The 14,050-nt window shown below is 44.9% G+C and overlaps 1 protein-coding gene across 1 annotated transcript in view; it reads left to right on the top strand.

The window, feature by feature from the left end:
- ADGRG4 (adhesion G protein-coupled receptor G4) overlaps nucleotides 1–13,323 on the top strand; it is an 88,305-nt gene extending 74,982 nt beyond the window's left edge. The window contains exons 19-23 of the mRNA XM_039217135.1: nucleotides 1,179–1,257; nucleotides 3,944–4,224; nucleotides 9,134–9,235; nucleotides 10,080–10,247; nucleotides 13,301–13,323. Of these exons, the coding sequence (XP_039073066.1) occupies nucleotides 1,179–1,257; nucleotides 3,944–4,224; nucleotides 9,134–9,235; nucleotides 10,080–10,247; nucleotides 13,301–13,323 (653 nt within the window). The remainder of the gene's footprint in view (nucleotides 1–1,178; nucleotides 1,258–3,943; nucleotides 4,225–9,133; nucleotides 9,236–10,079; nucleotides 10,248–13,300) is intronic.
- Nucleotides 13,324–14,050: the final 727 nt, after the last annotated feature.

Raw genomic sequence — 14,050 nt, 5'->3', positions numbered from 1 at the left:
GAATGAAATCTTGGCATTTGCAACTATGTGGATGGAACTAGAGGGTATCATGCTAAGCGAAGTCAGTCAGAGAAAGACAAATATGATATGACGTCACTCATATGAAGACTTTAAGATACAAAACAGATGAACATAAGGGAAGGGAAGCAAAAATAATATAAAAGCAGCGAGGCAAAAACATGAGACTCTTTAATATGGAGAATAGACAGAGGGCTGCTGGAGGGGGTGTGGCAGAGGGGATTGGCTAACTGGGTGAGGGGCATTAAGGAATCTACTCCTGAAATCATTGTTGCATTATATGCTGACTAACGTGGGTGTAAAGTTAAAAAGCTAAATTAAATAAAGAACAAAAAAAGAAAGACATAATAAACAAACAAACAAACAAAAGGGACTGTCCTGTTGCTCGTAGAATCGTTCAATGGAGGGTTTTTTAAGCTACTTACTTAGCACTCTGGGGTTTAGAACAAGCTTGCAAAGTATCTTACAAAACCCCTAAAACGTGTGCAGGTGTAATGCTCTTAGTTTAGGAGAAATAGATTGTTAGAAATAAAGAGCTCATTTAAATTTTGCAAATGTACACGAAATTGGATTTTTAAATCCTGTGTCACTCACATTACGTTTGACCACTTCTACTGAACTGATTGCTTTATTATAGTCTGGCTGAATTGACTGATCTTTAGCTGGCCAATCTAGTCAAAATGTCAAACTAGTAGCAAGTGTGGAAACCTGTCAGAAAGCACCGAAGGCTGCAGCTGATTGCTTGTGCCCTTCCTCCAAGGTGACCTAGACAAAAAGTTCCCGGGAACTAAGGGGCTCTATGGGAAAGGAGAAAAAATTGGCAGCCCACATCATCTGGGAAGAAAAGCTTGTGATGAACCTGCATTCCAAACTAGATCCTTCCATTGCCAAGTTGATTTTTTGGCACTTGAGCTATTTTTAATAACCAGTGGGTGTTGTATTGGAGCCTTTGGCATGCTGTTTAGTTTAGCAGATTGGAGAGCTCCTAGAAATGTTTCACTTGGAAGAATTCACAAACATTTTGCAAACAATGGTATTTTGATGCCCGCACATCTGTGGCTCATTTAAACAGTGTCTTGGTGTATTAGAGCCCACAGTCAATGGTCAGGACCTCTCCTCACTTCCTAATGGGATGCCTTTGGCTTGCTTCCCCGCTCCAGGAATCCCAGGGATCATGGTGGCAATCACACTCAGCGTAAAAAAAGATCTGTATGGACCTCTAAGCTCAACGACTCCATTGTAAGTACCAGGTGATGATGCTCTCATCCATTGGGGTACGCGGGAAGGTGTTCTGACCTGCGGCTCAGTCTTGATGCTGGCTTCAGTGGGGGAGGGAGGACTCAGCCTCAGCCTTTTTTTTTTTGGCCTTGATGCAGTCATGGGCGCACTCACATAATGGTGAGGTGCCTGATCTCTCTATGACCTTGGGCAACTTACTTTACCTCTTCCTTCCATTTCCTCCACTGGAAAATGGGGACAATGTTTGCTGTCAAGGTAGCGTGCAAATCAAGATGACATCATGTATATGAAGTGCTCAGCATGGGGCCTGTTCCATAGTAAGGGCTACGGAACCGGTAGCAATTATGCTTAGAAAGCTCACAGAATTTGGAAGGAGTTCTAATAGCCACCGTAAGGAAATTTTCTACCTGTCCACAAAGGTATCCCCTGAAAAATACTTCACTGCTTTCCTTTGAAAATTGGCTCAGCTTTGTTGTCCTGTTGTTTTTCTTTTCTTCTTTTTAAGAAAAGCATTTATTTTTTTATTTGAGTTCAATAGACACACATTACATTAGTTTCAGGTGTATAGCTAAGTGATTTGATGAGTTTATACATCATGCTATGTTCATCATCTTTTGTTTTCTTCTTAATGTATCAGCCCAATCTATTTGATGCTCTCATCCATAGCCCCAGGAAGGTAGCCATTTACCAGAACCTTCTTTTATAGGCACATAGCTAGTTACCTTGTGGTTCTTTAGACGGCACGATGTCATTTCATGCTTCTGGTCGTTTCCTTAATGTTTATTTATTTTTGAGAGAGAGAGAGAGAGCGCAAGTAGAGAAGGGGCAGAGAGAGAGAGAGGCAGACAGAGGGTCCAAAGCAAGCTCTGCACTGACAGCAGAGAGCCCAATGCGCGGCTCGAACTCACGAACCATGATGTCATGACCTGAGCCAAAGTCAGACGCTCAATCGACTCAACCACCCAGGCCACCTCCTAATTGTTTTTGACTTGCCCAGATCCATTCTCTTTAGCGTTGCCTCTCAAGTTGGTTTTGTTTTGTTTTGTTTTGTTTTGTTTTGTTTTGTTTTGTTTTTGCTTTCACTACAGATTTCATCTCCCGCTGGACTGGAATCAAATGAGGGAGGTCTGGAAGCCCCCCAGACTCCTCCACCTTTCCTATTGAGATGACAGTTCCCAGAGGGTCAGGATTATATTGTCTTCAGCAGATTCCTTCTAATTATAATTCCTTGTTACCCTTTCTTTCTCTCTCTTTTCTCCCCCCTTCCCTCTTGTCTCCCCCTGTGTCCTTCCTCCATGCCTATTCTGTGGCTTAAAGGGTCCCCAGTGCCGATCTAATAGAGATTCTTCTTCAAAGATCAAAAGCAAAAGCAAAACCAGAACAAAACCAACTCCACTCCTGAAAAGAGCTCTTTCATATGTGAATTGGTTAGTAAGAAGGAGAGTGCTCTGAGAGCTTTTTTATAATTATATTTTGAAGAAGTAATACATGCACATGTTACAAAATTCAAACGTACAAAAGGATACAGGATGAAAAGTAAGCCCTGCTCCCAACCCCCAGCCACACAGTCTCTCTCGCTTGATGCAACTCTTATTATCGGCAATCAGATCTGTATAGATGTTCTCTTGCACACTCTGTTATGGCAGATGTACACTGTTGGGCACTTCACAATATGTCTTAGCGACGAGTCTATATCCAAACATGTAGCGCTGACCCTTTTCAAATGTCTTCTATAGCCTCATCTATGGCTGAAGATGATGGTCGGGAAACCCTAAGTATCAGACTCCATTGGGGAAACCAAATGTCTTTGTCCTCCCTCCCTCCCAACATGCACACGCAAACTCACATATGTGAAAATACCCCCACCAACACGAACGATGCAATCACAAAGGATTCTCCTGGTTCTGGAAAAGAGATCGTGGCTAGGTTGACACACAGTTAGATTAGTTAAAGCTCGTCCGTGTTCAAACACCGGAGGCACTGCCTCTAGTAATTGGAAATGTTATTAGCCGAAGTATCTGCTCATGCGAATCGTCACATATTTCTTCTTCGATAGAGACAGTAGGGCCATTCATTAATCAATCCAGTGGCCAGTGTACCCTTTTGTCGACCAAACCTGAGACCGCGGAGAGAGCTTTAACATACACATCACATCTGAGCGCAATACAACCGGAGCTGCTGTTCTTTCGTTGCATTTTCATTAACACTGATGGTCTCGTCACTGTTTGATATAGCATTCCCAAAAGCCAGTCATTGCTCGTGTCCTTTTACTGTGATATTTATCATGCAAAGCAGAATTCATCCTGCAAATAAAAGCTCAGGTGTAAGGTGGAGAGGGGAGTGAGGTGGGGTGGGGAAGCCATTTTGGAGGAAAATACGGAATTTCTTTTTCTGCTGTTGAGGAACAGAATAGCCTCCTGGGGATTTGGACTGAGAAGTTCCTGCAGATCCTCTAAGGTGTCCGGCTCTGGAAATGACCTCGGGCTGGGGCTCGGGAGATTGGGATTCTCGGTCCACTGTGCCCCCAGTGAGTGTGAGTGAGCTCCTGTCCCACCGGTTCCTGTCCCTGGGCGCAGATGCCCTCAGGTGAAATAAAACCGATGAGGTGATCCTCAGAGTCTCACTGAAAAACACAGGTTTGTGTTTCCCTACCTGACAATGGCCTTCTCTTCTTTGTCTCTTACAGTTGTTGGATTAAGGATGATTCTATCTTTTACGCCTCGGTTGTGGCGTACTTTTGCCTCGTATTTCTAATGAATCTCTGCATGTTCTGCACTGTTCTCACTCAACTGAATTCCATGAACCCTCAAAGCCAGAGGACCCGGCGGAGAATGATCTTCCGTGACCTCAAAGGCGCGATGAGCCTGACATTCTTACTTGGCCTCACCTGGGGGTTTGCCTTTTTTGCCTGGGGACCTGTGAGGATCTTTTTCTTATATCTTTTTGCCATTTTTAACACGTTGCAAGGTAACTTATGCTTCTTTGTCCTTTCTGTGGCTAGCCAGACCCCCATCAAAGCTTTGCCGGTTTGGAAAATAATCTCACCTTTTGGGGACTGAAAGGAGGAAAAGAATAGACAGGCAGCCATTGGAAACATTAGCTAGATGTTAGGACTTCATTGGATGAGCTCCCTCTCACTTGGGGATATAGAGAAAAGCCCAGAGAGCTAATTCAACCTGAGCTAGTTGGCAGTGTTTATATCGAAAACTGACTGGTTATACTTTCTACAGTCTTCATTGCATCAGTACATTGTGTTCTTAAGTGTACAGACCCGTACTTGCATGGACATTCTGAAATGTGCGATCCAGTTGAACATACCAATTACTAGACAATAGAAACATTCAACTTTTGACCCCCTAGGCTCTGGCTACATCAGAGATCCTAATATTGTGGGAAGGAGCCAGGCTAGGAAATTGGAGAGTCACGAAGGAATGAAGGTGAAGTGCAAACAGCAGTAGGCCAAAGCAAGAGGCCAAGATTCTAGTCACCATGACTGGTTGAATTAGATGATCCTAAGCTCATGTCTCTACAACTCTTTCGTTTCATTCCAACTTTCTGGTGAATGGAGCAAATGATAATGAAGTGATTGAATGGTAGGCCAAACTAGGGATCTGGCCAATCTACCCCTGAGTAATTATCGATGTTCATTTTAACCTGACTTGGCCTATGGAAAATCTTGAGGGGGAAGAGGCACGCACATTGATTTCCTGGGAGTCTCAAACTCTGCTCCACCTTCATCTTGTCCTCAAGTTTGGTGCAGTTCATTTGAGCTACCGGGGCAGCTGTGAGTGAACTCGGGCAGTGCGTTGAGTTAGGGTCTCATCTACTGCTCCTAACGATGTATCCATTTAATAAACCCCTTTGCCCAACTCCAGTCCATTTGTGGTGCATAGGCTTCTCCAGCAAGGGAAGAGTTCCATGGCCAAAGAAATTTGGGAAATGCAGCAAACTGTATTCTCCCATTCTTAAACTGGGATGATCTATATTATCATGGTAAAAACCTCTGAGACATTCTGCTGGGGGAAAAAAACTTTAAAATTCATGTTAACCTAGCATTTAAATAACCTCTGAACACTTTGTCGCATGGTTCTTAACCCCTGAGGAATCTTGGGAAATATGCATTGGTATGTCCTGACTCTATGCCAGCCATTTGCGAGGTGCTGCTGGGAGATGGGGGAGCAATCTAGAATAAGGCACAATTTTTGACCTCATGTCTCACAATTCAAGAAACCATTTTATTTTAGAGCCATGAAGTGTATCAGCTGAAACGTTCTGTCCCACCGGATTCTTCCAAGCAGGTTCTGATCGAACTGTAAAAAGACACAAAATACCTTGGTGTAGAATGTGTACGGAAGTGGTTTGGGCACCAGGTGCCTGGGCAGGTTTCTCCCTCAGCAACAGCCCCACCCACAAATCCTAAGGAGAAACACACTCACCCTATGGCAAGAGCGGTTAACGGGGAAGCTGAGAAAAGAACGAGAAAGCAACACAGTTTAGAGCTTAAAAAGGAAGGAGGGGTGTTTTCAAAACAGCAAGTGTTCTGTTCCTATGGTAGAAAGAGAAAGTAGTATCTAAGCAGGGAAGCCTCCGTGGCTTAGAAGCAGAATCCAACCAGGGATCTCCTGAGGACTAAGTCCGAAGTCCCACAGATCTGGCATCAACAGAGCCAAGCTGTCTCTGTCTGTCAGATACGCTTCATGTTGGTCAAGCACCAAGCGTTTCCAGTTCCTAGTCCTGCCTCAAAAGATAGAAGGTGCCATCTTGCAGGGGTGGGGGAGTTGCAGAGCTCTGAGTTTCAAACTCAAGTTACACATACACACACACACACACGCACACGTGCACGCATACACACATACACTCAGACCAAGAATGAAGTGAACCAAGCGAACGACTTCACCACTTAAAAGACAGATGGCAAGTTTGCAGTTCTGGCTGGAGGGAGTTGCCCTGTGGTCCGGTGTGAAAAAATGATGTGCCTGACGAGCGATTTCTGAAGGAGGGATGCACAAATAAAAATGCAGGTGACAAAAACCTGACATCTTCCCTCATGCCTGTGTCCTAGTGAGTAAGCAGATCAATCTGTTATTGGAAAGAAAAGGGAAGGCTGTCAGGCAGTGAGGGAGAGCTAGTGGGCAGCTCATTGGCATTCACATGATAACCTTTAAGCCTGAGAACACACTAAGCTCCGTGCAGGAAATCAGAACGGTAATAGGTGCTTACTGTCACCACTGCCCCTCGTTGGTGCTGAAGCTAGAGGAGTGCCACATGCCCCAAGACTGGGGTTTGCTCTCCCCAGCTTGCTGCGCTGCCTTCCACGCAGTTGCTGCTCAGAAGGAGCAAACACTACTCGATTCATCACCACAGTTGTTTGGTTACATGGAGATAAAGCCCTCGGGGGAGTGAGTGAGACATGTCATTCCGTTTAGCCGCCAGATTGCTGCCTCCCACCTGGAATCGGAGAGTCTAGGGGCTGGGGCTGGGGACCCGAGATCGTCCCCATCCCACTTCCCCTTGAGTGACAGGAAGTCACGTGCCTCTCCCTGAAACTTTCCAGAGACGGAGAGCTCACCGTTCCATAAAGCAGAGCGTTCAACTTTTCTCTCTTCTTTTAATGGAAATATAGTTGACATTTAAAGTTGTGTAAATTGAAGGTGTACAGTGTGTTGATTTGATGCACTGATATAATATGACTACCATTGTAGCTTCTAATTGGCTCCGCATCACATCTGGGTCACCCTCTCTTGAGGGCAGTGTGCACAGGGCGGTTGTTAAGACCTTGGGCTCTTCAGGGGCGCCTGGGTGGCTTAGTCGGTTAAGCGTCCGACTTTCGCTTAGGTCATGATCTCGCGGTTTGTGGGTTCAAGCCCCGCGTCGCGCTCTGTGCTGACTGCCAGCTCAGAGCCTGGAGCCTATTTCGGAGTCTGTGTCTCCCTCTCTCTCTGACCCTTCCCTGCTCACGCTGTCTCTCTCTCTCTCTCTTTCCTAGAAATAAATAAAAATATTTAAAAAAAAAAAAAAAAGACCTTGGGCTCTTCAGCCAGACTGCCTGCATTTGGTCTTGACACTGCCACCTTAATATTAGCCCTGGGACTGGGTCCAATCCACTAGACTCCTTGGACTCTGAAGTCTCTCATCTGTAAAAATGAGACAAATAGCATAATGTCTATGATACAGTCATCACTCAGTAAACACTAGCCACCATGTGTTACCTTGCATTGCTCTGTGGCTCCTCCCATTGCTCCTGGTTCTAGCCCAGCCACCACACGGAACAGGCCAAATTTGTCCTTTTCACAACAGCCCCTTCAGATCTGTAACTATAGCTACCATCTCTCTCCACCCTGTGTTCCCACTCCAAGACTTCTCTATTCTTGAGTACTTCCATTTGTCATCATTATCTCAAGACAAAGCCTCCCAAGCTGACCGTGGTGCTGGTAGGAGAATTGGCTAAACTAGGGCAAGATGGCAGAAGACTCTTACCCACCTTGGCCAAGATTCTTGACTTCCATGAGTGCTGTAGCTGAAGTGAGCTGTGGGGGCATTTCCCATTGACTCACACTCAACTTGCAACTAGTTAAGAGAGCTTCGATCCATTACTAATCATTTACTTTGGCACAACTGGCCAGAGAGGGGGCGAGCCAAACCTTGTATAGAGAATGAAGGGTTGCAAACTGCACTTGGGACAAAAGAAAGATTTTGAGGCCCAAGGAGATATTACGAAGGTTGCAGACAACCGTGAGAGTTTGTGTATCGGGCGCCCTGGAGTCCAAGTCAACAAACATTTGCTGGGAGACCACACAAAGTACTTGGAGGTGAAGGGAGATGCAATGTGAAGATGAAGAGACTTCACAGCTGGGTGGAGAGATGGACACTATGTGGGGAATGTGGCTGCATGTAGCAAACTGTACAAGAAACAGGGTGTTATGGGAGCTCAGAAACAGAAAGGAAGAGCGCCAGTTTGAGATAGCTGGAAAGGCTTTGTGGATAAAAAGACACTTAGCCTAGGCCACGAGTAAACATCAGGCTGCCGATGGGAGTCACTTCTGCCAATTCCACCTCCAAACTTTAGGAACTCCAACTGGGCCTCCAGAGCATTTCCAGCAGGATAATCCCAAGTCTTACTTTTTTTCTCCCAAGGAGATATTTTAGAGGACGGGGGTGAGAAATTGCCAGCACTGCTGGTGGGATACCATCAGCTTCTCTCTATCCCACGCTCAATGACAAAATCAGGGCTGGCAGTGAAAAATGAGGGCACCAAATTTATGGTTTCCACGTGGTGTAGTTGTGCCAAAGAGCATGCGTATTAGTTATTTATTGCCGCATAACAAATTACTCCCAAATTTTAGCAGCCTAAAACAACGGCGCTTATTATCTCACCCAGTTTCTGAGTGTCAAGAGTTCAGGAGCAGCTTAGCTGGGTGGTTCTGGCTCAAGGACTCATGACGTTACAATCAAGGCTCTCAGTCAAGGCTATAGTAATGTAGAGATTTGATTGGCTCTGGAGAATTCGCTTCCAGGAAGCCTCACTCACATGGCTGTGGACTGGAAGCCTCAATTCCTCACCCTGTGGGCCTCTCCACAGGACCACGGGCTTTCCTTAAGATATAACACTGGGATTCCTTTGGAGGAGTAATCAGAGATTGAAAGAAGCCACAAGGTATTTTATAACCTATTCGTGGAAGTGACATGCCATCCATCACTTCTGCCATATTCTACTGATACAAAGGGAAGCTAGAAAGATGATGAGCTCAGAAAGCCATAATGGCCCTGGGGTTCCTTAAGAGGAATATCTATGGTAACAAGAGTAGACCTGGGTCTGGGTGTTGGTGACAGCCAGTGAAAGAAACTGACAAAGAGTGACCTTCTTCTTTTGACTTAGGATTCCTCATTTTCGTGTTTTACTGCGTGATGAAGGAGAGTGTGCGGGACCAGTGGCAGATACACCTCTGCTGTGGGTGGTCACGACTGGACAACTCTTCCGGTAAGATGCCAGTTTGGGTAAGGTTTTGAATTTTGTAGGTTTTATACAACTGATCTGACGAACGTGCCACCTGACTTGAGTATAGAGAGCATTAGCATTAACATGGAGGCTGTTTTCATGTCATGAATATGATTTGTACTTTTGTGCTGAGATGAATGAAGTCAAGTGAAGAATGTGACTTGGACCATATTTTAACTCCAAGTTGATGGAGTGCTCTACTGTGTTCCAGGCCCCGGATCACAGGGGCTTTCTGGCCCATAGCCAACAGTGGGTTGAGCGGATGTGGGAAGCAAGGAGTGATAGTGGAGGCAGGAGAAGCCAGGCTGGGGGGAGCAATGGCCCATCCTGTACAGCGAGAGATGTAGTGGACCCTAATGTTGCCTCTAAAAATATCTCCAGTCCAGGAAAACTAATTTGCTATGTATCAAAAGGCTCTTCCATCTGATTCAGACAGCTTGTCTCAGTCTCAATGCAAAGCCCAGTCTGTTTCTTTTAGGGAAGGCAAGTGCTTGAACTTGAAGATTCTATAGGTAGCACAGAGATCTCCCTTTTTACACTGGGCATGTCAGTAACCCGCTAGTCCCTGTACCGGGCTCTAGGGAAAGCAGGCATCCTTAGTAAGTGAGATAGCACTGCCTGTACCACACATTAAAGTATAAACTTAGTTCTCACAACGTCATAGAAAAGCTAACCCCTTGAGATACCTAGAACAGACGCTCAGTGCTTTGAACTTTATATTGTTAACAGGATTATTGAGGTACAATCTACACATCATGAAGTTCACCCATATTAAGTGTAGAGTTTGATGAGTTTTATGTTTTTAACTTTGCTGGTTTCATTTCAGATGGGGACAGCAGGTGTGGGCTAAATGTTGGGCACAAACAGGAGAGACTGAAGAAAACCTTCCAGCACAAAGTGTTGACACCATCCTTCAACTCAACAGCAACCAGTTCTACTTTCAAATCTTTAGGCTCTGCACAGTGCACTCCTTCAGAAATAAGCTTCCCAAATGGTGAGAGAAAGGGGCATGTTGTCTACAGTTATATTCCAGAAATGTTGAATTAATGACCACATACATGGTCTTGGGAAATACTTCTTCCTCAAAACTAAAGGCACACGTGCATGTATACACCTGGGCTTATTCCTGGCTGAAGAAGTGCATATAAAAGCACCTAGCGAGGGATACCTGGATGGCTCAGTTGGTTGGGCATCTGACTCTTGAATTCAGCCCAGGTTGTGATCCCAGGGTCATGGGATTGAGCCCTGCATGGGACTCCGCACTGAACGTGGAACCTGCTTAAGATTCTCTTTCTCCCTCTCTCTCTTTCTGCCCCTCCCTCTCTGTTCATGCTCTCTCTCTCTCTCTGATAAAAAATAAATTAAAAAAGAACTACCTAGTGAACTTAGTAGGTGCAAATGTGGTGGATTATTAGAGTAAGATAGGAGAGAAGAGACAGAAGTTAAAAACGAATCCATGTGTAATTCAAAATGATTGTCAGAATAGCCAAAGTATGGAAGGAGCCCAAATGTCCATCAGCTGATGAACAGATAAAGAAGATGTGGAGTATTACTCAGCAATCAAAAAGAATGAAATCTTGCCGTTTGCAACAACGTGGATAGAACTAGAGTGTATTATGCTAAGTGAAATAATTTAGTCAGAGAAAGACAACTATATGATTTCACTCATGTGGAATTTGAGAAACAAAACAGATGAACATAAGGGAAGGGAAGCAAAAATAAGATAAAAACAGAGCGGGAGACAAACCGTAAGAGACTTCTTGAATAGAGAGAACAAATTGGAGGTTGCTGGGGGGGTGTTGGGTGGGGGGATGGGCTAAGGGGCATTGAGGAGGTCACTTGTTGGGATGAATACTGGATGTTATAAGTCAGTGATGAATCGCTACACTCTATTCCCAAAATCATTATTACACCATATGTTAACTAACTTGGATTAAGGTAATAATAATTGTCAGAGACTGTTAAGCCAGAAGGAAACTTAGACATTATCTAGTGTGATGCCCTCATTTTCCAGATGAGAAACCTTAAGCAGGGGAAGAAAAATGCCTTATGGACACTCGCTCACCATCAGCAGCAGAGCTAGGGCCAGAACTCAGATCTCTCGGCTCTCTGGCTAGTGCACATTGCACGCCACCAAGAATGCCCACTGAGCTGCACGACAGTCTTAGATGCTCAGCTTCTTCCACAGGAAGCTAAATTTCTAGATACAGACCGTTTTTGAGGTGGAGATGGGTTTTGGGAGGGGAAATGTAGAGAAAGGATTGATCTGAAGACCCAAAGTGAAAAGAAAGACAAAGGGGGAAGAACGTAGGTACCTTTGCTTGCCTTCCTTAAGGACCAAAGTAGATTCCAGCTCACAGACACAGAACACCTTTGAAGGCCTGGCTGTAATCATTCTCCCCCCTTCTCAGTGCTGGTTGTAGAACCGTCTGATCCACTGGCATTTTTCATCATGTTGGCTCCATATAGCAGTTGTATTTCCAGAGGCTGAAGCCAATCTGGAGTCAGCATGGTGGGTAAAAGAAGAAATAAAGGCACCAACAGGAGGTGCCTGGGTGGGTCAGTCGGTTAAGCGTCTGGCTTTAGCTCAGGTCATGATTTCGCGGTTTGTGGGTTCAAGCCCCGCATTGGGCTCTGTGCTGACAGCTAGCTCAGAGACTGGAGCCTGTCTTTGGATTCTCTGTCTCCCTGTCTCTCTGACCCTCCCCTGCTTGCGCTGTCTCTCAAAAATAAATTAAAAAAACCATAAAACATTTAAAAAAAAGTCACCAACGGGTGCCTGGCTGGCTCAGTTGGAAGAACGTGTGAATCTTCATCCTGGGATCATGAGTTCGAGCCCCACGTTGGGTGTAGAAATCACTTAAAAAATAAACAAATAAGATATTTAAAAAAAATAAAAACACCAAACTTGGAGCCAGAAGGCTTTGGTTCAAGGCCCAGCTCTGTCACTAACTTGTGACCTCAGGCCCATCACTCCTCTACACAGACCTATAGCCTCTCTACCTTACACATGAGGAGGTGAGGATGGATCATCTCAGAGTGCCTACCAGCTTCAGGACTGTATGGGGCAACACTGTTTTCCAGTTTAGACTGGCTGACCAGTTAGTGTACAGTCTCAGTCTCCATCTCTGTATGGGAAAGTTGGTACATATGAAAACACGCTTTCCATGCTCCCAAAAGTCCATCACTCTGGCAAGCTAATCTGCAACTACGTTCTGGAGCTCATGTGGAGGCACTGGGGAGCCATAGCATATAAAGGCAGGAATTGTGGAAGCTGCTTAGTAGGTAATAGTTGAGGCTGATTGGGAAATATCTTTTTTATAAAAGAGTTCACGAGTATTGGCTCTCCTGCTGTCCCTGGGGGCTACTGTTTCATTAGCAAATATATGGCTCAGATGTACACGTCTTTACTATCCCACCATGTCCAGGATTTGGGGGTGGTTTTCAATACCATGTCCAGGATTTTAATGTTGTACCAAGCAATAGATCCATACAGCCAAGGGGTCTGGAATTGCGATAGTACCTCCTCTCTCTGGTGGGGCAGATAGTGTAGCCTCTTGGGCCACATGTTCTAAGTCTGCAGGATGGACGTGGCCAGCAGTCAGAGCCAGCAGCTTCATTTCCAGTAGCACTGAATGATATTGTACCTTGTGTCCCACAGCGCTCTCTGGTTTGAGAAACTGCTACAACTTCCGAGCAAGAATATCAGGGGACGTAGCTTTGTGTGTTACCATTTTATTTTGTCTCCTCCTGAAGGCCTTCCAGGTGTGTGCATGAATCTCCTCCCCCAAGTTAAGGTTACCATAACAGGCTGTTACTCACAATGCAGGAAGAACATATGCACTTGTAACTGCCTAAACAGTACTGTCAGGATGAATGATCTTACCCTGGATGTGTATGAACTATCCAAGGAAAGCACCATTACCTTTAATTGCTTTCTAATTCCTCTATTTACTCCTTTGTTCAGTATAAAAACGTCTCATGCTTCTACCATGGGCAAAGTCCCCGAGGCCACAGCTGAAAATGTTCTTTGTTTCTTCAATGCAGGTGACTTTGAGGAAGATCCCTAGCGTTTCTCTCCCTTGGGCTGTGAAGTTGTGTCTAATTACATGAAAAGAATATTACCTATGGACGTCCAAATGAATTCCACTCACGAGGATTTCTTCAATAATTCCCAGCAGAGATACCCACCTCCCTCTACCCCAGATTAGGGAAAAAGTTGAGTTTGTGAAGCCATCTGCTGCAGTTTTGTACTCTAAATATTATTTTGGAAAGAGCAGAATGAAAATAGCATTTAGTGGCTATTAAAGTCAGAATAATTCTCCTATTCATTGTTACAGCTGTTTCTTTTGCTAGATAAGATTTGAGCCTGTGTTTACAATATATAAGGGGAGACATGTCTACAGCACTGGAGATTTTGTTTCAAAAACTCTAAGTGTCCCATCGTGAAAGAAATAAAAATCATGATCAGGGTCCTTACTGCACTGGGAATGAAAGGGTTTCGGGTGGCCAAAGTTTTCTGATATCCAGTTGGCTTGACACCCACAGGGGAAGTAGGAAGAGTCAGAAAGTCATACCCTTCAGCAAAAATAATATCTTGTTGGCCTGTCATGACAAAGTATCTGAAATCCCCATTATTCAAGTCACTCTTTGATTGAATCCTCTTGTTGAAGTAGAAACATGTTTTGTGAAAAGGGTGCCCCATCAACCCACAGGTGCCCATGGACCCCTTAGTGGGGGTGAATTTCTCAGCCAAGACAGCCCTGGGGGTGGGGGTAGTGAGTAGGGTTCTGAGGA

This window comes from Hyaena hyaena, unplaced genomic scaffold, assembly GCF_003009895.1.
Source record: "Hyaena hyaena isolate Hyena2069 unplaced genomic scaffold, ASM300989v1 scaffold_669, whole genome shotgun sequence".
Classification (NCBI taxonomy): Eukaryota; Metazoa; Chordata; class Mammalia; order Carnivora; family Hyaenidae; genus Hyaena; species Hyaena hyaena.
Note: the sequence above shows the minus strand (reverse complement) of the source record. Positions and strands in the feature narration are given on the sequence as shown.